Here is a 22,577-nt window from a genome sequence, read left to right as displayed (position 1 = left end):
CCAGAATTCCATCTAGTCAGTAAACATTTATCCAGGGGTACCTTGTGTGGGCAGTAAGAGTCCAGACTTTGCCCTCAGGAGCTCCTTGACTAGTGGGGGGAGAGAGAAGTAGAAGTGCAGTGGATGCTCACAGGACTGGGCTGGTGAGCGTGAGCACTAACCTCAGAGTTAGGGAGGGCATTCCGGTTATCCATTACCCCAAATTAGTGGCTTAAAATAACAACCACTCATTTACTCCGGATTCTGTGGGTCAGGAATTCTAGCAGGGCTCACCCACCTTACGAGCATCAGGGGCTTCTCTTGAGACTGCAGCCAGATAGTGGTTAAGGATGAAAGACCCACAATAGCTTCACCTGCACCATCGTGCCTTGGTGGAGGCCGGGAGAGGCTGGGGCCTGTCTGTCTCCCTGTGCTGCTCACCCTCACTCAGGCTCGCTCAGTCTGTCTCTTGCACACTCTCTCCTTCACTTCTCATGGCCAGCTTGGGCTTCCAGTGCCTGGTGTTCTATGCTGTGATGTTAAAGCTTCAGAAATTTCACAGATCACTCCTGCCACAATCTGTTGGTCACAACATAGCCTGTTTAATGAGGAAATAACAGGGTCACTTTATAAAACAGCGAAAGGTAGATCTGTTAAGACCATCTCCAGAAACACAATGCAGAAGGCTTTCTGGAAGGGATGTTGCCTGAGCGAAGTTTTGATGAATGGGTGAGTTTGGAGGACAGCGTTCAACTGTGCAGCAGCACATACTGAGGCCATACCCGATTGTGACTCCCTCAACTTTGCATGTCTTGAAATATAAGTGTAGATCATGTTGAGCTCAATAGACTAGACCTCAACACTCACGTTTTCTCAGATATTCACAGTTGCACCACTCCAAAGAGCAGTTTAGATGTGGAAGCCCACAGAGCTATGTCTCTGCCCTGTCAGAGAATACAGGTCAACATGACATTGCTATCTTAAAGGAGTATCATTTCTTAATTTTTTTTTTTTTTTTTTTGTCCTGGGAATTGACCCAGAGCACTCTACCATGAAGCTGCACCTCCAGCCCTTTTTATTTGTTGTTTTGTTGTTGTTGTTGTTGTTGTTGTTAATTTTGAAACAGGGTCTCACTAAATTGCTGAAGCTGGCCTCAAACTCAAGATCCATCTGTCTCAGCCTCCCAAGTCACAGGGATTATAGACATGGGCCACCAAGCCTGACTCAAAATAATTCCTATTTTGAGGATTCAAATGGTTAATGAATTAAGCATATGGGGTGGGTGTGGAGGTAGTTAACTCTAATCTTTTCCCTTCTTGTGACCCATTAGCCTTTAATAAGAAATAAGTCCTCTGAATCACAATGCTTAAATGTGTAGAAGTGGTAGCTACTGATCAGTCTAAGCAGTGATTCCTAAGCAAGAAATCTTGTCAGTTAAGACTGTCAAACACTAATACAGACGAGTTGGTGTACCATGGTCACTAAGGCCCTGTGGCACAGAAGCATTCACACACCACCAGGCTCCAGGCTCCACGAGGTGTCACCATCAGGGGGTTTGTCATAACCAGCCAAGGCCTTTGTCATCCTACTGCAAAATAGATGCTTCTGGTGTCATGGAGAACATAAAAGTTTAGAATTTGCTCTTAGGTTAAATGTTGCCAGCCATTAGAGATACAGGAAGATGTAGAATGCTAGGAGTCTTACCAGGTAAGATGTGATACACTCCCCAGAGAATGGTATGAGCAGGGAATGGTATAAATTTGTCCACAAAATTGTGGCCAGAATCTTCATGACTAACTTCTGACAGAAGGGGAAGGACAGGAGGAAAGATGTGAGCCAAGTCCTGAAAAAAGACAGACAGGTGAGAGTTCCACTTACTCATCTGTTGCACCATTCAGATTCCAGACAGGAAAACCACCCTCAGCACTGCATTCAGAGCTGTGCAAACATTGGGAGAACATTGATTTTTCTACTAGAAAAGTAAAATGCATGCTTTCACCCATCACCATTGAACTTTATCTCTCTTTAATTCAGAGTCTTTCACTGAATCTCCTCTAATGCATAGAATGCCATCAAAAGAGACCTTTGCAGTTGTTTTTAAGTGACTTTTAGAGATTTAGTTATATACCCAGATATTTTAATTAGCATTGCTCTGAGTAGAGTGACTGATGAAAATCAACATGGAACAATTAGTATCTGCAGAACTACAGAAGTAGTCTTTTTAGATGCAGGGATTTCCCTCCTCCTCCTCCTCCTGCTCCTCTTCCTCCTCTTCCTCCTCCTCCTCCTCCTCCTCTTCTTCCTCTTCTTCATCTTCCTCCTCTTCCTCTTCTTCCTCCTCCTCTTCTTCCTCCTCTTCTTTCTCTTCTTCCTCTTCTTCCTCCTTTTCTTCCCCCTCTTCTTCCTCCTCCTCTTCTTCTAACAATTAACTGCCTTATATTTACTATGGCCTAGTTGAAATTATGTATTGCCTTTAAACATAGTATTCAACCTAAAAGTTGTTCATCCAGATTTTGGGGTCTGAGGTAGTTAAGCACAGGCACACACACGCAAACATGAGCACATATACACATACATACATATATATGCGTGTATGTACACACACACACACACACACACACTTTTTAAGGAGAAAAAGAAAATGATGCAAGCACAATAGCATTATGGGAGAGGAAAGAGAATTATGTGCTTGGGGACAGCAGGGTTAGGAGGACCCAGCAACGTTTAAAGATTCACAACAATAGCATTTAGCATGAAATCTACTTTTTATCATCCTTACCCAGCCATCAGAATGAAGAAAGACAGTGTCCAGCAGTAGCAGTAGTTTGGTAGCAGGAGAATTAGAAGTAAAGGTACTAGTGCCTGAGGGGTGGGTCATGAATTAATAATTGCTATGTGGCGGATGAGCCCCGTCAGAAGAGCTGAAAATGAGGAAGTTGCCTTGCAGAGCGCTATCAATCACTCAGTGACCATAACTTCCAGTAATTAGTGTATTTTATGGGCCTTTGCTTCAGTGGCTCGAAAGCACATATGCTCCAGTCACAGCTAAACTTTGCCGGAGTAATATTCCAGGATGATTTATCCTCCTGCTGCACTGGGATCTAACCCTATATTAGGTGAAGATTGTGAACTAAGCTGCAATAAAGTGTAAGTTTAGGTACAGTTTGCCCAGGTTGAGACCTCAATGCATCATGCTTTTCAGTATTCACGGTTGGACCACAGCAAGCAATCATTTTTAATAGTGAAACAAATAAAGCAATTAAAGGAACAGCATTAGGATATTGTACTTGTGAATTACTGTTGCCCTCTCCCTGCTTAAGTGTCCACTATAATAAGCCCATTTCTAATTAAAAAAAAAAACACTGTATTAGAAACATTTATTTCTAATACTGTCTTTTCTCCATTATTCTTAGTAATCTGGGATAGAATGCTGAAGGCTGAGTGATTGAGAAGTGCTTGATTTATTTCTTTGTGCTACTGTGTTTGAGCTGCTTAAGTTAAAATAAATTCACTATATCAGTAGACTCTGGTGAAGATGAGTGAATCTTTTTAAAATGTTGGCACATAGGAAGGACTACTGCTGATGGGAAGCTCACATTCAGGCTCTTTCTACACAAAGGAAAAAAAATGTTATTTACAAGCTCTCAGGAGGACTTGGCACTTCCGTACAGGCATAATGAGTTATTTGCTGTGGCTCACCCACTGCACTGGAAGTCTCCAGGGCCCTTGCCGACAGGGTCCTTTGCCATTGCCAAAACATCTGTAGAGCCCAGCATTGTAGTAATTTAACAAGCTTTGCCGCCAACTTACAGAATGACCTTGGGCAAATTAATTAAGCTTCTGGTACCTCCATTGGGCCATAATTCTGTTTATGTTGAAGAAATCCTTAGAGTTTGTAGGAAAGTGTTATGTGAAAATAAGTAAAGCAGGTTACAGAGGTACACACTTATAATTGCCCAGGAAGATGGCAAGTTCAAGGCCAGTTTGGGCAGTCCTGTCTCAAAATTTAAGTGCCTGGAATGTAGGTGAGGGAAAAGGCATGCCTGGGTTCAATCCTCAGTACTGCCAAAAAAGAAAAAAGTATAAATTGAATAAGGAAAAGATATGCGTGAGTCCACTGAATTCTCTTTCAAGTCAAATATTCCATACCACTTTTAATAATGAATTTTTTAAAATTGATATTAGTGATAAGCTAATTCACCAAGCATAGATAGAAAGTTGTACACAGTTTGATGCTTTCATTATATTTATTATCCCGTCTTTAATTTGCAATGTATTATAATATACAAGTTAAGCAATAATAGTAAAACAAACTAATTGTCTTTAATTAAAGTGAATTAGGTTTTGGTCTTAATATATTTGCTATAGTGAGAACTGATAATATGGAGGGTCCCAAAGGTTGTTAGGGCACGTTCCTGTTGGCTGATGGTGTTGGTAATAACCCTCTTCCTCATGGTTGTAGACATGAACAAATATGTCACTTCACCACTCTGTTACTCGCAGTTACACCCCTCCGCAGGGGTTGCAGATTCTACAAGTTATCAGCTAATGGCGTTATACATTAAAAATTGAAGCTTTCCTCACTCTGAGGCCTTTCAAGGCTTTGTTCTTAAGCCCTAGACACTTTGGAGTGCAGCTGCAAACTATAGGCAGAAGATTAAATTAATTTGTAACTCCTTTTTTTTTTTTTTTTTTTTGGTCCTGCATTACTAAATCCTCCACATTTAATTGAAACCCTACTTCAAGATGCTTTGTGTTTCTGTGTTCTTTGTTGTCAGTTTAACCTCCAAAGCACTTTAACACTGGTAAATTGCTGTTATATCCTTTGGATTGTTTTTAAACCATTCAGAAAGAGGACAGTGAAATTGATACATGGGAAGAAAAGTAGAATCTTAGAGTCGATTTTGAGGTATTTAATATTTATTATGGTTCCTCACCAGCATGGTTTCAGATGATTTAAACTCTTTCTGTAGGACTGTGTAAATTGGTCTTGGGACGAAATCTCACCTGGGGAATTTTATATAATCCAGTAGTTAAGTCTGATTTTTTAAAGTTTCCCTGTGTCTGAATGTTCCAAAGTGGCTTCTGCATTTCTGTGAAATGAAGGTTTAACTGCAGTGCACAATCTAAATGCAAAATCCTTAGATGGAAATTTAATTGTATAAAATGTGCACAAGGTAATTAAGAACAAATTTTAGAACATTTCAGACTATAAAGTCCTCCTTCAGCTAGATCACTGGCTGTATTGAAAATGCTTATTTTCAATTTGCAGTTTTGCCGAGAAACATAGAATATGTCTAAATTAAGAATAACAACAAAAAACTTTTCTTCAGGGACTGGGGATATAGCTCAGTTGGTAGAGTGCTTGCCTCTGGTGCACAGGCCCTGGGTTCAATTCCCAGCACCTAAAAAAAAAAAAAAAGTCCAATGTAACTGTAAATTTAAAACTGCTCCCATTGCATGATTGATATTCTATACGTAAGCAACTTGATCACCAGTAGCATGTCCTGAGTTTGTATCCTGCACTGTTTTCTGGCTACAACATATTTTCTCTTTATCATTTTTAATTTCATGACATTAATTGTTTTTATGATCAACCAAAGCCATTTTGTTCCTTTGCAGACAAAAATCTTGTATCCTAACTTTGTTAAAATAGAAAGGTTTCCTTCATGCCACTGTTGTATTTTGGACAGTCGTGACTACACACACACAGGCACGCACATGTGCACATACCTGTGTGCACATTATTTAAATTATACAGTCCAACATATTCAAATGCTGCTAACCAAAAGCAATTCATAGATTATGGATAGCCAAATCAAAGATTAACTAGGTGGCAGGAAGGAACATTCATAATTTTGCAGTGAGATGTTAGTGGATACTGTGATTTAAATGTAGTCCCAACTGATGATTGCTTCCCCTGCATTCTTTTTTTTTTTTTTTTGCCTTTTATAAAATAAATGTCCCACAAGGAGTATTCAGCAGTTTGCTGAATCTTAGGTGTTTGGAATTAAAATGCACTTTTTTTTTTTTACTTAACATTAACTAGACTCTTCTCCCTCCTTCTTGTCTACCACCACCCCCAAAAAACAAATAAAGCTTTTCCAAATCTTTTACAATATGAGCCGCTCCCCTCCTGGGAATGAAAAGGATGTGAGAGTCCTTTGATAAATTGCTGGCGCTTATGTGGGTACACATTTTTCAATATACTTTTTTAAAACTGGACTTAAGCTGTCTATATTTAAATGCTTCTTTTGTAAAGATGATAAAGAGAGCAGAGATTTCTATTGGCTTAGCCTAATCTGTTTGCTTTGTTGCAATTCTTTTTTCCCCCTTTACTTTAACTGTTAACCTATTTATAAATCTAAATCTACATACAAAGGTCATTGGTTGGCTGAACTTAAACCATTTTACTCAGTAAATTTAATTAAGAAAATACAGTGCAACTCATAAGCAAATGAGTTTTTTCCTAGTTTTAAACCAAACCACCCTCTTGAGTGCTGATTGCCTTGCCCGACCCCTGGTGATACAGAAACAGGCAAAATTAAAAAGGACATTAAAGCTTCATTAAATCTGAAACACATTTAGTACAGTGACATATCTGCAGGCCATTTCAGAGAAGATTACATACTCTCTTTTGTAAGTTTCCTAATTTATAATACCTTGACAATAAAAACTGGGGAAATGCAAGTAGATTAATAGACCAGTAGGGGTAAAAGATACAGCATGGCCCCAGGTCTGTCTGTCTCTGAAATATTCTCTTAGAGCCTGTGCACTCCCTCTCCCCACAAGGGTTCTGTGTTTATTTTGACTTTTGACAGCCTCATGAAGACTTGTTCTTCATGCAGCCATGTCTGCAAAGAGCCCTTTTTCCTTTTTACCTCTTCCTAGTACAGCTTGATAAAAGGGTTCTAGGGCCTGGCTGCATATTTCCTTCTAATGTGCCACAAGACAAATGGTTGGAGCATAAATACTGGAGCTGCATTGGTCCTGGAAGGATAAGGACACACATGGAAGGAAGGCGTGTTCCTCTGCTGGGGCCTCAAAATGACTGCTCTCGGTGACAGCCTGGTAGTTCCACTACCCATGTTTACTAGTATAGAATTGGAGTCCTTGGTCTGGGGCTGTAGCAACCCAGTGGTGACACTGTCAGAGAGGAAGCAATTTTCGTGCTACTTTTGCAGTGCTCAAGGTCGAGGAACCAGTCCGTACTTGCAAGATGTCTTAGAAGCAGTCCTTTCAGAAGCATAGTTGACAGGTAGGACTGATGTTCCATAGGGTGTCAGGAAAATACACAGAAAACAAAGCCAGGCTCAGAAACGATGTATTCACCAGTTCAAGCACTGCCACCTGTTCCCAAGCAGACTGGGACAAAGAGATCCCCAATGAATTTTCTGTCTCCTGCATGGTAGTACCTTAAAGAGCAAATAAATGCCATCAGCCATTCTTGTTTACCTTGTACCAGTTGTGACAGAGGAGCCAAGTAGATGAGTGCAACAGTCCCTTGTCAGCCAGAGCCTGGCTTTTCCATGCAAAATGATGATTTGAGAATCTGGAGGCTTTGTGTTGAAATGGGATGAATTCACATTTTCACCTTTTCCTACTTTTTTTTTTAAGACTTCCATTTATCATTTTTTGATTCTTTAAACTTCAAGAACCAATGGCCAGTGTTGATACCTGAAAGCTAGTTTAGGTCTTGATGGTCTGTGTCACACAAAAGTTTCTTCTGCCTGTAAGCTGTGTGGATGGGATTCTTCCATGGTCCCTAAGGATGTATCAACATGCACCCAAGAGAATGGTACGGTACCTGTAGGAGGGTTGGAGACAGGATGTTCTAAATATTTTCTAGTATTATTGAACTATTAGCTTTCTTAGATAAAATACCCTCCTTGCCATTTCTTTAACTCCAAATGGAATAATATGCAAAATTCATCATCCATAGATCATGTGTTGACAGGTGTCAGCTTTCAGTGAGCTGTCACCTGTCAGGTCAGTACACAGTGGCACAAATGCCTGGACAGCCACCATGATAGACCACGGTGACTCCTTCTGAATCAGTGTGCACACTCTCATTGGACAGAAACATACTGTATTTCTAAAATGTAGGGCAAAAATGTAGCCTGTTGGGTGGGGGCAGAAGAAAGCTGAGCCCCTCCCCATTCCTGATGTGTGATTACATTTGTGGTCACCTTAGTGGCTTTCAGAGTCTTGTGTGATTACATTTGTGGTCTATGTATTGTAACTCAAGACTCTGAAAGCCACTAAGGTGAACAGCCACACTTTCTTTCCTTCTCCCTATCTTGTGATACTTTTGTTATTTATACCTGAAGGGATTAACTGTATCCATCAAATGAAATAATAGTATAAATGTATATATTTAAAATATATATATATATATATATATATATATATATATATATATATGTATATGTATGTATCTTGGATATAAGAAATCAGTAATGACACTAGGTATCCCATAACACACAGACACGCACACACACACACACACAAATGAGTGGTGACACTCTAAAAATAGTCACCTTACAAGGTCATATGGTTAATTCCTATTATATTGCTGTTGCTCAGACTGGTTTTGGAACTTTGAAAACCTTGCATCTTCATTTCTATCCTTAGCAAATAACTTTTGGTTTTGATAATATCATTTACCCATTAGTCTACAAATAGTTTATGCAATCAAAAAGCTGAGGGACATCATTTTAAATCCAAGATGCAGTTCTCATAAAATGAAGTAGGTGTCCTTGTGTTGCGTGAAATTATTCTAAACACAATTCCAAAATACAGTTCAAAATTGTTTAAGCAATGTTCCTTTTTTGAAATAAGTGTTCAACTTCTCAAGATCTAGAAAGACAGCATAATGTGCTGGGAAGAACTCTGAATGAAGTCACAAGTCTTGGGGTCAGCCCCTAGGTTTCCACTGATTAACTGTGTAGGAACTGCTTTAGTGGGACTCTGGAAGTCCCATCTGTGAAGAAGATTGATACAGATCCATTCCAGCTTTAAAATTCCCTGATGTTGTGATTCTACTTTGAATGTGGTTATTTTCCTTAAATAGATTATCGTGGGTTTGTTAAATCTGATCGTATTATATCAGCCCTGTCTTGGAGGAATCATTTTGTTTTTCCAGGTGAGGACCCAAAGACCGAAATTAAGTGACTGGCTCAGAAACAGAGAATAGTTTACGAGTCGAGCTAATCCAGAAGCTCTAAGGTTCCCTTTCCCACTTTTAGACTGAAGTTCCAGCTTCACAATCTTTAAATTGCCATTTTCGCACAAGAGGTAGCACTTTCCCTCTATGTATGGATAGAAAATGGACCAAATAAAACAAACAAAAAGTATGAAAATAATAGCATGGTTTTTCATTTCAGAACCTGGCCCATTCCCACTTCCTACAGCCCTTCATTTACACAAAAAAACTGATCACTGCAGAGCTGTGGGCTGGGAACAATTAGATGTTCCTATCTTACAGAGAAGAAGCCAACAGTTTTATATCTGTGTAGAAGAAACTGTCGCACACATGTAAATGTAAATAATGGCCACAGAGCTGAGAATATTCCTAAGAGAAACTACATAAGGGTAATGTCTAATTATTAAAATTAGAATATTTTATCAGGGATGCAACATTGTCTATTGAAAATGTCCATTCTAAATACAGCTTGTAATGTAATTACAGCAATAATTTAGTTTGTGCATTTGAGGTTGTGAGCTTTTTGTATTTGCTAGATGCATTTCTGAAATTTAGTACTTGTCTGTTTTAAGGAGATCTGCCCTGCATGCAAATCTATAACTAGACAAATATTATTTCCTTTCCCAGCTTGCTCTTGGGAGGTTTCCATATCCTCAGGTAAGATTGTTCATTACTGCCGTTTGCCACTGTGACATTCATTCCTATGTATGAAGGTGCAGGGAGCAATTGTGAACATTTGAGCCACATACAAATAAATCTGTCCTGTTAAATTGAAAAGTGATATCTTAAAGGAGTCATTTAGAAGTCTCTATTGATTTTTGATTTTTTTTAAACTCCAGACTTTTTTCCCCCTTTGTTAAAGGTTGACAGCGATCATCTTCCTTTGTGTGACATTCGAGATGTTTTTCCCTCATCCTGCCCGGTACCATGTGCTCACATTAGGGTTGGAGGAGGGGTCCAGTCTTTCCCTGATACCCTTTTCTTCGGGATTTTTGGATTCAATTAAATTATGTGAGTTAAAGGGTTAAGAAGAAGGATGAAAATGTCTAATTGAAGTCATTATTTTTGCAAGGTAAATAGGCCCCCAATTTTGTGTGAGTTTGACTTTGAACATAATTCTTTTTTAGATTTTGCTTCTTCCTATCCACATTTCTAAGAAAAAAAAAAAAAACAGTCCATTTTACTAGCATTGTTTTAATTTCTTTAAGATTTTTACTATAGGAGGATGCTCACACTTAACATATAATGCTATTTTGTGGTTTGAAAATGATTCCCCTGTGTGTGGAGAGAAATAAGTGAAATGTCGAGAGGAATGAAAAATGAATGGTTTGACTGTTTTCCTCTGGTTGATGCTCACTGTTTTTCTGGCATCTTGGTCTGTACAGGCCAAAGTGCCTGGAGGCATGTCTGATTTAAAGGTGGTGTTGGTCTCTGCTCTTTAAGCATCTATTAACTTGCTATTATTATGCAAATAAGTGTTGTATTACACATACTAATTTATGCATGGTTAGATTATGCAGATGCATCACAAACAGTGGTTATTGAATAATAGGAGGGGGCACATTCTCTCTCTCTCTTTATAAGCGGTTTTAAGCAAATTTTCCTGGTACCCATGTGGACATTTAAAGATCCTTCACTCACTGAAATGTCTCTTTTGTATCCTTTTTCCTTCACAGTTAAAGTCATCAGATAAGTGGGAGAGAAACTGCCCAAGTTGTCAGGTCCAGAAATGTTAGTCTCACTTTTGAATTTGAAAGCTTCTTTGTTTAAACATAATCTTTTCCTTAAAGAGAGAATCTAAAATGCAATCGTTTGGCATGCGCTCTAATCTAGCATTTAGTGAGATTTTAGTGTCTGCAGCCTTGCTGCTTAACTCTAGGTAGCCCATCAAATTAAAATCACATTTTCAGGATTTATAGCTCATTAGAATATTTATCTTGGTAAGACTCTTATCCTGTCAGTAATTTTTAAACAATTCATTGTTTGGCCAATTTATGTAATCCTGTAAAATTTTGAAAATGAACAGAAGAGGACCTGTAAGATGTATCTGTCTTTCAAACAAATCTTAGTAGAAAACCTAAGCCAGGTGTATCTGTAAACCCAGTTACTCAGGAGGCTGAGGCAGGATGATCACAGTTCAAAGCCAGCCTCAGCAACTTAAGTGAGGTCTAAAGCAATTTAGCAAGACCCTATCTCAAAATTTAAAAATTATAAAATAAATGGCTGGGAGTGTGATTCAGTGGTTAAGCACCCCTGAGTTCAATCCGTAGTACCCCCCCCCCAAAAAAAAAGTAATAAAGGGAAACTAGAAAATGCCATATTAAAAAAGAAAAAAAAGGAAAAGAAAAAACTTGAAAGCCATCTCATAAAAATTCTGAATATTGAAAATGTAGCTATATTCTTGAGATTCCTGTTTAGAGTAGTTATTCATCAAGATTTGGTGAATGACAAGTCTAAGAAGTAGATTGCCCTTGCACTTGACAAATGAAGCCCTTGAAGGCTATGGTCAGATTTGGGAAGAGGCTGAACACCTTTGCAGTGTTGTTTCCCAAATGTCTTAAGTATGCATTTACTGGATCAATCACGTGGAAGTTGGAAAATTCTAATATACTGAACTCCCTAATTAGCAATACCTTTATCAACAGAGTGGGGAAAAGAACTGGATTCCCCAAATTATGAAAGAATGTTGTCACCCAGTTGGTTCTTTTATTTCAAATTATAGAAGTAGTTTTGAGCCTATTCTCAGGCCTGTTTCCCAGATCTTTCAATAGAAGTTTGGGTGTTTTATTACATTTTGGTGAAAATGGCATTTATTTTACAGGTTTTATACTATCAAGGGAAAGTTGGGGAAAGTACTTTACAAATGCTTTCCTAGCCAGGCATGGCAGCACACACCTGTAATCACAGCAACCCTGGGGGTTGAGGCAGGAGGATCACAAGTTCTAGACCAATCTAGTGAGACTTTGTCACAAAATAAAAATTAAAAGGATTGGGAATGTAGCTCTATAGTAAAGTGTCCCTGGGACCAATCCACAGGACCAAAAACAAAACACAAAAATACCCTCACAAACTCCTGTCCTAGGTGAAGGGATCACATGAAAAGCAAAGGGGGGCTAGTAGAGTAGAGGAAAGGGACCAGGTGGAGAGAGGAGGGGAGAAAAGGAAAGGTACTGGGAACGATCTTGAACAAATTATATTGTTATGTTGTGCATACATGGATACCTGACAATGAGTCACATTATTATGTATAACAAAAATATGGAAAATATAAGTGCCTACATTGTCTTATTGGAACTCCCACACACTCTGAGACCACCTCCTCGTAGAAGATGGGCCAACAGAATTGCTGGTTGCTTACGGTTGAACTGTGACTAGTTTGGTTTCATTGAATCCCAAGTGTAGTAGGCAGGAGTGAATCATACGCTCTAAGTGTTGGAAGGGATCTCTCTACAATATCTCTGAAGAGCAAACATTCACATTCTGTTTGAATACCTCTAATGACAGGAAACTCACTACAAAGCAGTCATAGAATCAAAGCAACATACCATCTACCAATTCAAGGACTACTCCATCCTAATTATGGCCTACTAGGCAGGTCCTTGAACGTAAAAGCTTTTCATATATTGTTAAGGTAACATAGTTTTGAATCCCTGTGTACTTGGGCTAGGGATAGTGACATGGAATTGCTGCTCTAAACCCAAAGACATTCAAGGTGCCAGACCTGAGCCTCTTCACTAGGGGCAAGCTGAGAAGAGTAGCCCATTGGAAAGAGCTGGACCTGGAGGCAGAAGATGAGCATTAGAATCCATCTGGTCCACAAACTCACCACAGCTGCCATTCTTGCCTTGTAAATCCTGAGGCCTTGGTTTCCTCTTGTCTAAAGTGAGAGTCCTGTGAAATCCACCTCTGCTATCTGATTGGAGGAGCATGCTGACCAAATGAGATTATGGCTATTAAACCACTTAGAGAAGTTTCAAAGGGCCTCCATCTTGGCCCTTGTGTGGGGCTGCAACACACAACAGAGTTTCCAGCTACCAAGAGAAGATTGCCAAAGGATGTTCTTAGCAACCTGTGAGCCATCCCTGGAGCTATGAGTAAAGTGAGCCGAGGGAATCCTGAGAGAGGAGCAAGCTTCAGGAACGTCCTCCCCTCTGCCCTGTGTCAGTGCCGCTGACAGCATCCTTAGCAGCCCTTCTTCCCGCTGGTGACACGGTGAGATGGCTGATAAGGGAAGGACGTTGGGAAGATATTAGCAAGAGGCAGTGGCCTGGGACCAACATATAAGTTACAGGGTTGGATTTTTGTTGAGATTCTATTTTCATGGTTTTGTGGGTGGGTGTTTCTTAGAGTTTCCTTTAGACTCTCGGGACATGCGCAGTTTAGGACTCCACAGAAAGAGGTTAGGGGGCCACTATGAATGCAGTTTATTACTATGGCTTATTAAGAAGATGAACAATGGCATCATGAATTCATCCAGCACCTTTCCTACCTCGAGTTCCCGAGCACTTTCTGTATCTGTCCCAGGCTGTACCTCCCTCCTGCAGGGAACCACTCTTTCCAGCCTCCAGGTGAGCAAGCCTCCAGTGCTGAGAGGGCAGGCACCTTGCCTGAGGGAAGAATGGGTATAGTTGAGTTTAGGGCTTGGAAGCAATTAAACCCCACTACTGGCTTCATGACCTCTGAATTTGATTGGTTGTTCCTACCAAGTCTCTGTTATCCTTCTTGTTTACCTTCCCTGCCCTAGGGTGGCCTCCGGTGCAGATGAGAGTGCTGGGCACCAGAGGGTTGTGCCTGTAGATGACATGGCCATTCCCTAGAGCCCTTTTGCTTTTCTTATCATGTATTCAGTAGAGTGACAGGGGGATCCAGACGGCCTGAGAACTCTCGGCGACTTCAGTGCCATTAATTCTGGGTGCCTATAAAGCATCTTCTACAACAGGATTATGAGAAACTGCTTTTTTAAACATCTTACAAAGATGTCTCAATTTCCTGAACAATTTAGCTTAATGGTAATGTGGGAAGATGTGCAGCCCTGGACAAGGACTGGAGCTGTATATGGTGAGTCACACAGATCCAGATTCAGTTGACTTCAAAACCGTGATGGTGGGCAATGGTTTGTTTAATGACACCATATTTAGGAGAAATAAAAAGGATTGCCTGCTAAAAATTGTCATCCTTCACTCAAACTTTACAGCAGGGCCCTGTGTTAGGATGATAGTCAATCCATTAAGGAGTCTTCTCAGGGGATGTGTCCGCACTGGCACTGGGGAATTTGGTAAGCAAGATGCCACAGGAAAGCAAAGCTAATACAGATACAAATGTATTTAAAGTACTTTTGCACGTATAAAAATATTGTTCCTCTTTTGGCTACAATTCCTGATCTTGGTTAATAAATTACATCAAAATGACCTGAAGTTAAAAAAAGGGAAAAAATCTGAGCAAATAGTGCCCCTGGTATTGTAAAGCTTTGAATGTTTTCACACCCCATTAATTTATTACTTCTCTTTCTTCATCTTTAAATTTCATTTTTTTTTTCAAAAATTCCGACTCCCTGCTGCTGCAGTGATTTTCATCTTGTTGTTAATTTTCCCTGCTCCATATGGAGCTCCAGACATTTCACCTGGAGGCTGTACTAGATTTTGCTGTAGTGATCGTACTTCCGGAGGCCAAAACTGTCATTTAGGGTTCCTGGTGCATCTGTCTGCGCCAGGCTTTTCACTGGCATGGGAGAGTGTGAATAACAAATTGGATGCACCTGAGATTCGGATGATTAGTGTGTTTTGTGAATCTCCACGACTTGTAAGCAGATAGCTCTAGGGGGGAGGGGGTGGAGAGCTGAAGAGCCACCGTGGGTGAATCTGTGCTCACACCTTACACTTGGGGCTTTGCAAGGGAAGTGCAAGCATCCTAGGCAGCCTGAGTGCAGAGAGAGTAACAAATATTTCATCCTGCCTTGTCATTGATTAGAAAAGAGCCTTTAATTTCATTTCACCCCATGTTGTGATTAATTTGCATTCTTTGTCAGAAGTTAATGGAGTTTTTTATGGTTCACTCTGAAATCCTTGAAGACATCAGACTTGATCTGATGTTTATACAACCGCCAGCGGAATTTTTTCGTTTGATTGATGGCAAGCTTGATGTTATTCCAAACGGCTTTTTAAGCTGTTTTTAAGAATTATTTGAATAAAATGCAAGCAAGATATTGTTGTAATGATCAAGATTATCTGTTAAAAATCTGTTTCAAATAAAGAAGATGATAAGTAGTAAAAAGGATCAAAAAGATAAGAGAAATAGTGAATGGTGGTGTGTTTTTTTGTTGTTAAAAATGCATAAGAATGGTGTTCAAATAAATTATTGCAACATACAGAGAAGATCACTTTATTGAAAAAATATATCATCTGGCCAAACAGAATAATTAAAACTAAGGTAAAAGGAAAGTTGGAATCTTAGAGATTAGAAACCTTTACTGCCAATTGGCTAATTCTCATTTATTCACCAGGTTTTGCCACCAGCGTACAAAATAGAGATCTACTGTTCTTAACTCAAGGAGACAGGCCTGTCAGGGCTGTTAGCTGAACAAAATGATGACATATTACTTGTCTCAATAAAGAGGCATTTTTAAATCTCATTACAAAGTTAAACATTAGTAGATAATAGAGGATTTTAAGTGAAAGACGGGCATTTTTAATGGTGAAGGACTGCCTTTTTCCACAACATAGCACAGAAATGAAAACATCCTGTTGTTAAAACCAAGATACCTGACTGTTCGGGGGTGGGAGAAGTGTGCATTCACCCCCCCCCCATACACACACTGTATATCAAAGTATGAGAGGAACTGTAGGTGGCGTTTGCTTCAGAACCCCCTGCTACTAACCAAGGAAGTATGTTTTGTAAATGCTTTTTGACTACTAATACCATGTGTTTGATTTGGGGACTTTGACTGGTTTCAGCAGACTCTTGCTTCACAGTGCTGCTCGTGAGACTTACTCAGAGGTCAAAAAGCTACTTATCTGAGTGCTTTCATTTAAAACAGATTAATTTATTTGCTGTATCTGAAAGTTTGCTAAATAATTGGGTGGTTTTAATTGAAGTTACTGCTTTCTGATCCTTGTATTAACATGATCTAAGGTCCTTTTTATTATATGCAATCTATATTATTGACCAAATTTGCCCTGTTTTCATTTAAATGTAAGCATTTTGTCAAGGAGAAAATATTTTGTTTAACTTGGCTTGGAAACCTGCTATTTTAATGTGTCTTTTTTTTTTCACTTGACAGATTGTCTTTTAAACATTCATTTATTTTGTAGGAATAAACTGTGCCCAAGATAAGAGTATTTTTTTAATAATAGAAAAGAAAGCCTGTGTTCTTAAAACTATTTAAAACATTAAACACTTTTCAGATGCTAATTTTCAAAATACTAGGACTTTTTACACTGAATTTTGTTTTTTAAAAGCCTTTGATTGGCATATTATCACTAATCCTAATATCAGTCATTTAATATTGTTTTACATTCAATGTTAAGTTTAAACTATAGATATTACCTTTTTTACAAATATTTTTTAGTTGTAGATAGACACAATATCCTTATTTTTATTTATTTAGTTTTATGTGGTACTGGGAATCGAATCCAGCACCTCACATGTGAGAGGCAAGTGTTCTACCAATAAACTACACCCCAGCTCTAGATATTATCCTTTTTATGTCTTAATATACTGAATATGTCTGGAACTGCAACATACCTGCAAAGTTTGCCCTCTTTGACAAAAGGTTATCTGGAATCTCTCCTTATTGCATGAATTTTTTCAAGTTCAGAACATCAAGGATTTAAGTAAATTTTAAGTATCCAGTGTATTGTCTGAGATCTCTAACAAAAAAAAAAAAGTGGTGGGGGGTCATTGACACAAATTCTAGATACTCACCTTTAATGGGCAAAAGCCACATGCGTGCAATTTTTGACCTAAAGAAAAATATTAGGTGGTAAACAAGAGCCTACATGTTTCAATTCAGCGCCTATTTTTATCCTCACTGTTTAGTATATGTACATTTAAAATACACTAATATTTCAAGACATAAAATCAAATTTATGTTCCATAAAATATAGAGGTAAAATTTAAGTAATAATGAACATGTTCACTTACACACATTTGCTTCTGCTGAGGAATTATTTTAATGGCTAGTGACAAAATTTTCTCCCAATATCTACCTGAAACTTATCCAGAGGACTCATAATTTTATTTTCCTAGCCTCTGCCAAAGACAGGAAGTGAGTTCCTAGGTTGTCTTTAAAATAGAGCAGAAATGGACGAGAAATTATCACCAAAGTATAGGTTGCTTAGAAATTAGCAATTTTCCATTAATGGTAAATTATGTGTTACTACCTTAGTTGAGGTCTGGGTACTTCAGGTCAGCCATGCCTGTCTTTTTTTTTTTAATTATTGTAGATGGACACTATACCTTTATTTTTATGTGGTGATGAGGATCGAACCCAGTGCCTCACATGTGCTAGGCAAGCACTCTACCACTGAGCCACAACCTCAGCCCTAGGGCTATCTTTTGTAAAGTACCAATCCAAGGTTGGTTTGGCTTTATAGCACCATCTAAGCTATTGTCTGATATATATCTCAATTTGACATTTATTTGTCATTGAGCACCTACTTTGTGCCTGGGAGTATGCTAAGCCCTGGGAGCACAGAATGAAACAGAGATAGTCCCTGCTCTCAAAGAGTACAGCCCAGTCAGAAGAAAAAACAAACAGGTGGCAGGTGATGTAAAAGTAAGCCTGCAGGAGCTGGACACTGGCCTCAGCTGAGATGGGAGCACTCAGCTCACTTGAGGAAGCCAAGAAAGTTTCACAGGTAGAAGATGCTTGAGCTCAGGTGCTCAGGCCAGAAGATTGTTAAAGAAGAGAGACATTAAGATCAAAAGGAGGTGCAGGGCTGGGATGTGGCTCAAGCGGTAGCGCGCTTGCCTGGCATGCGTGCGGCCCGGGTTCGATCCTCAGCACCACATACAAAGATGTTGTGTCCGCCGATAACCAAAAAATAAATATTAAAATTCTTTCTCTCTCTCTCCCTCTCTCGCACTCTCTCTTTAAAAAAAAAAAAAAAAAGGGAGGTGCAGCTGGGGAGAGGTAAAGATCTAAAATAGGATGTTGTGTTGAACATCCATCCAGTACTCTACCTAAATAGGGTATGACTGTCTTTACTCTTCTGTCTACCAATAATTTAGCAATTCCCCTAGTTAACTTTTAAAGCAGCTCCATAGTAAGAAAGGGGAAGGAGAGTGGGAGGGGAGGCAGGAAGTGTATCGGGATGGAGATGGGCACAGATAGCAGAGACCAGATAAAGAATGCTGGTTGGAGGATTCCCTGAATCCCTTTGAGATCCCTGGAAGCCATTGAGGTTGGAAGTCATCACATCTCAAGATCCCTGCCCCTGAGGCAGCCTCTGAAAGCTTCCTTACCACCCTGTATGAATTTGACTTGACACCACAGCCCATTTGCTAGACCTGGGGAGGAATTGTCATGACCAAATGAGCCAGGGCCTAAGGGATCTCTTTGAAAAATATAAGGTGGTAAACAAGAACAAGGTAATAGTAGTATTATTTATATTTCCAGAAAGTACTTTAGGGATTTACCTATGTAACTCTGAAAATATATGACCATGTCTCACACAGGTAGGACTAAAATGAATTACTTTTCTGATCCCACAAGAACCTTCCTTTTACAGTCCTTCTTTTTTGAGTCATAATTTGTCATTCACAATCATAATATATAAAATTGCATGCAGAATATAGTCATTTTTAGTCCAGTAACTAGGGACTACGATTCTTTTATAATTTTTAAATAATCAGTTTAGCTTATGAATAAGATTGAAATTTGTAGTAGTAAACTTGACATCCTGTCTGGCTTATGGATGCAATTTTGCCATCTATTCTCCTTCTTGACTCTGTGATTGGGAAGACTTCCACTCTTCGCTTAGATTTTGGTGTGGCAGACTGTTACTTCATGGAATCCTGGAATTCCTGGATACAAAAAGATGTTAAAATGATCTACTCTAAAACCACTAAATGATTCCCATGATTACCAGGTGTTGAGCAGCAGGGCAGGCTGTCTCCCGCTCTCAGTTCAGTCTCAGTTCAGTCTCATTTTTTTCTCTAGAGGCTAGTGAGGAAGAGAGTGAGATGAGGTACCCAGAGGTTTTGAGCCCAAATGGCCATCTTATTTTACACACCCATCCATTCAAGTACTGCCTCCAACTGGTATGTCTACAGAGATGGAAATTACTCTCCCAGGATGCTCTGTGCCTGCCAGGTAATTGCTGGCTGGATATGGATCCCTGGGGAAAAAGTGGTCCTCAACAGCAGTAGTGGCAGCATCAACAAAGACATCAGCTTTTATTGTACTCCAGCGTTTTGCTTACCACCATTCAGCATAGAACACTTGGGTAGATTTGGGGCTCTGGGCTCATTGGCATCCAGGCTAAAAGGGGGCAGACCTGGCCGTGCTTTGTTTGAGCACAGATTACTTTTTAGATGTTTAACAGTTCTGGATTAATGCCTAGGGGTTTGGGAATTCTTCCTCAACTAAAATGTTAATGATGCTAAGAACCCAACCCTCTTTAGTGCCAATAAAACAGACAAACTAAGTTCATTGAAAAAGCAATGAGTTGCCTAAAAGGAACACAGAGCTGATGTGATTTAGAACTAGAGATTACCAGAACACACTAGGTAGAAAAGAGTCCCAGAGATACCTAGGAGTCTGAAAAGGGGGCAGCTTATATACAGAGCTAAGGTATCACCTCCAAAGAATTGTGGGAAACTGAGACAACCAACTAGAGCTAAGTGTAAACTCTTGTTGTGCTCTACCATCAAGGTCTGTAGATGGTGACCACCATGGGGAGAAGGGAAGAAAAACTGGGGAATGGAACAGCCTCATAAGGGGAAGAATTTTGGGCCTCGGGTTTAGAGGAGGAAGGACCAAAGTAGGTACTGAAACTTGTCTATTTTTCTTTTCTGTTCAGAAACTGGTTATAGAGAACACGTGTCAGAACACGACTCTGAGTCTAGTTCTAGTTTGGTGAAATACTGTAAACAAAACAAATTTCCTGGCCAGAGGCCTCCCTTCCGCCCCTGCCCTTTGGACAGATCTCTGCCTCCTCAGTAACCAGAGGGGATGGGAGTTAGCAAATGGCACACTCAATTTAAGTCACTCTCTGTATGGTTTCTACCCCAATTACACACAGAGCACTAACCTGAGTTCTTGTCCTAGCTTTTCCTCTTAGTTGTTTGACCCTGTTTCTTTTCAGACCTCAGTGTTCTCACCAGAAAGTGATGAAGCCGTCCTAGGTCAGTGGTTTGCGGAGTGGTGAGAAGTCTGTGCGTTGAGTAGGTGAGACTCCACCCACATGCATCCATGCACGCAAACCCAAGAGTGGCTGTTTTACCTGGCCATTTTTCAAATGCATCTATGTAACATATTGTCTGAACCAAGAGTTATTTTGTAAACAGAAATGAAAAATGCTGGACCAGCTTTCACATCACCATCTCCTCCTGAGTGCTCCTGGGTTTATTGAAACCAAATTTACACATGTCACAATACGAAAAGAATGAGCTAAAACTCTGGAACAAAAATCAAACTTAGTCCTGTTCATTCTACATCCATGACTTATTTTCTTTAAATCTATTTTGCATTTCATTTGCAATCAAGCCAGTAAGGTACATGTTAGTTAACATATAACAAGGTTATATGTAACCATTTCAAGAGTCTGCCTTTCCTTGTGCCACATGTACCATGTACTGGCTGCAGTTGCTGCTTATCAGGATCTCAGCAGACTAAACAATGTTGTCAAATGTATGGTGGTTTTTTACAAATGCAGTAATACATGGAGCCTAGGCCCATGACATAATCTTCCTTGCAATGACAAGAGCACTACCTGGGGGTTGAGGGTTAGGGGAAATGTCTTAGAAATCTACAGAGCAAATAGTTTAATAATGGGGGGGGGGGGCGGCGGGGAAGAAGTCCACGGAGTCCTGAGGGAAGAAAGCAGAACTCCACAGAGCTGTATTTTGTCCAACTACAGCATGACCTTTAGAGAAGACTGCAAGCCCTATGCTTAAGTCTTAGCCCTGCTACGGAGTTTCTGGGATCTTAAATGAGTCATTCATTTTTGTAGAGCAGCAGTTGTATCTTATCCATCTCTTGGGTTCCAGAATCTAGTACATTGCCTGGAATAGAGTAAGTACTTGATAAACAAATATGAGATCAAAGAACTAAATTATTTAGCTCAATTTTACTTTTTCACACATTGGCAAAGCAAATTTTGCAATCAGAAGAAACTGACCGTCAACTCATTCTGAAGCTTTCAATTAATCGTTTTGTTCCCTTTCTTTTCTTCCATATCCCATACTCACACTCCACCTTGACAGCATTACAGAGTAAAGGATAAACACTTCTGAGAAGTCATAGTTGTCTTTACAGAAGATGTGGGTTTGTACTGTCAGGAGGGTAGAATTGGGGCAAGAGTTGGAAAAGCCATTGGAGAAATGCAAGCTCCCTCTCACCCGATGATTTCCAACAGCAGTTCAGTCAGTAGGGGTATGATGTAGGGAATAAGTCAAGGATCAGATAAGGGTGGAGCTCAGTTGTATTTAAAAAAAAAAAAAAAAAACCTTTAAAGCCCTGGCTTGGTGGTGCACATCTATAATCCCAGTGACTAAGGAGGCTGCTGCAAGAGAATGGCAAGTTCGAGGCCAGCCTCAGCTACTTAATGAGACTCTGCCCCAAAATAAAAAGGGCTGGGAGTGTGGGAAAATAGCTCAGTGGTAAAGTGCCCCTAGATTATCCCCAGTACCACAAAACACATAAACCAAAAAAAAAAAAAAAAAAGAAAGAAAAGAAAGAAAGAAAAAAAAAAAACCTATAAGATCGTTTCAGACCCCAAGAGTCTATGATTATACTTCACTGTGGGACAAACCTCAGCCAAACAAAACGCTGATGTAGTTTCTGTTGAGGAGAGAGGCAACAGATAGCATCATCTTCAAACTTGTCTATGTCCCTAAATTGATTTACTATCTACTCATTTTGACTCTTAAATACTGTGTCAATGAGACATGTGAGAAATGGAAAAGTACATAAGAGCAATATTTCTTTTTCAGTACTTTTCCTGTTTTCACTCAGTTAAGCCAACTCTGTGATAGGGCTATCAAAAATGTGAGTGTACTTTTAACCTCTGTGAATTTCTGCTATACAGTGTGTAGTGTCCAGAACAAGGTGGCCTAAGCCAGCCGGTGGAAAGTACATGATCAGCAGTACTTAACAGTACCCCCAAAGCACAAGACTAGTGATGCTAGCCATTCTGATGTGCCAAAGGGAAGCCATGAAGTGCTTCCTGTA

At 39.6% G+C, this 22,577-nt stretch overlaps 1 protein-coding gene across 5 annotated transcripts in view; it reads left to right on the top strand.

The window, feature by feature from the left end:
- The window catches only part of MAP2K5 (mitogen-activated protein kinase kinase 5), a 239,809-nt gene that overhangs the window by 148,264 nt on the left and 68,968 nt on the right, over positions 1-22,577 (top strand). For 4 of the 5 annotated variants that reach the window (XM_081290299.1, XM_081290301.1, XM_081290298.1 and 1 more), the window contains one exon: positions 9,812-9,841. The exons of the other annotated variant lie outside the window; for it this stretch is intronic. In XM_081290299.1, the coding sequence (XP_081146425.1) occupies positions 9,812-9,841 (30 nt within the window). The remainder of the gene's footprint in view (positions 1-9,811; positions 9,842-22,577) is intronic. 5 annotated transcript variants of the gene reach the window in all.

The sequence above is a fragment of the Spermophilus citellus genome, assembly GCF_964194105.1.
Source record: "Spermophilus citellus genome assembly, chromosome: 4".
Lineage (NCBI taxonomy): Eukaryota > Metazoa > Chordata > Mammalia > Rodentia > Sciuridae > Spermophilus > Spermophilus citellus.
The sequence above is the reverse complement of the archived record's forward strand: the minus strand, read 5'-3'. Positions and strand labels throughout refer to the sequence as shown.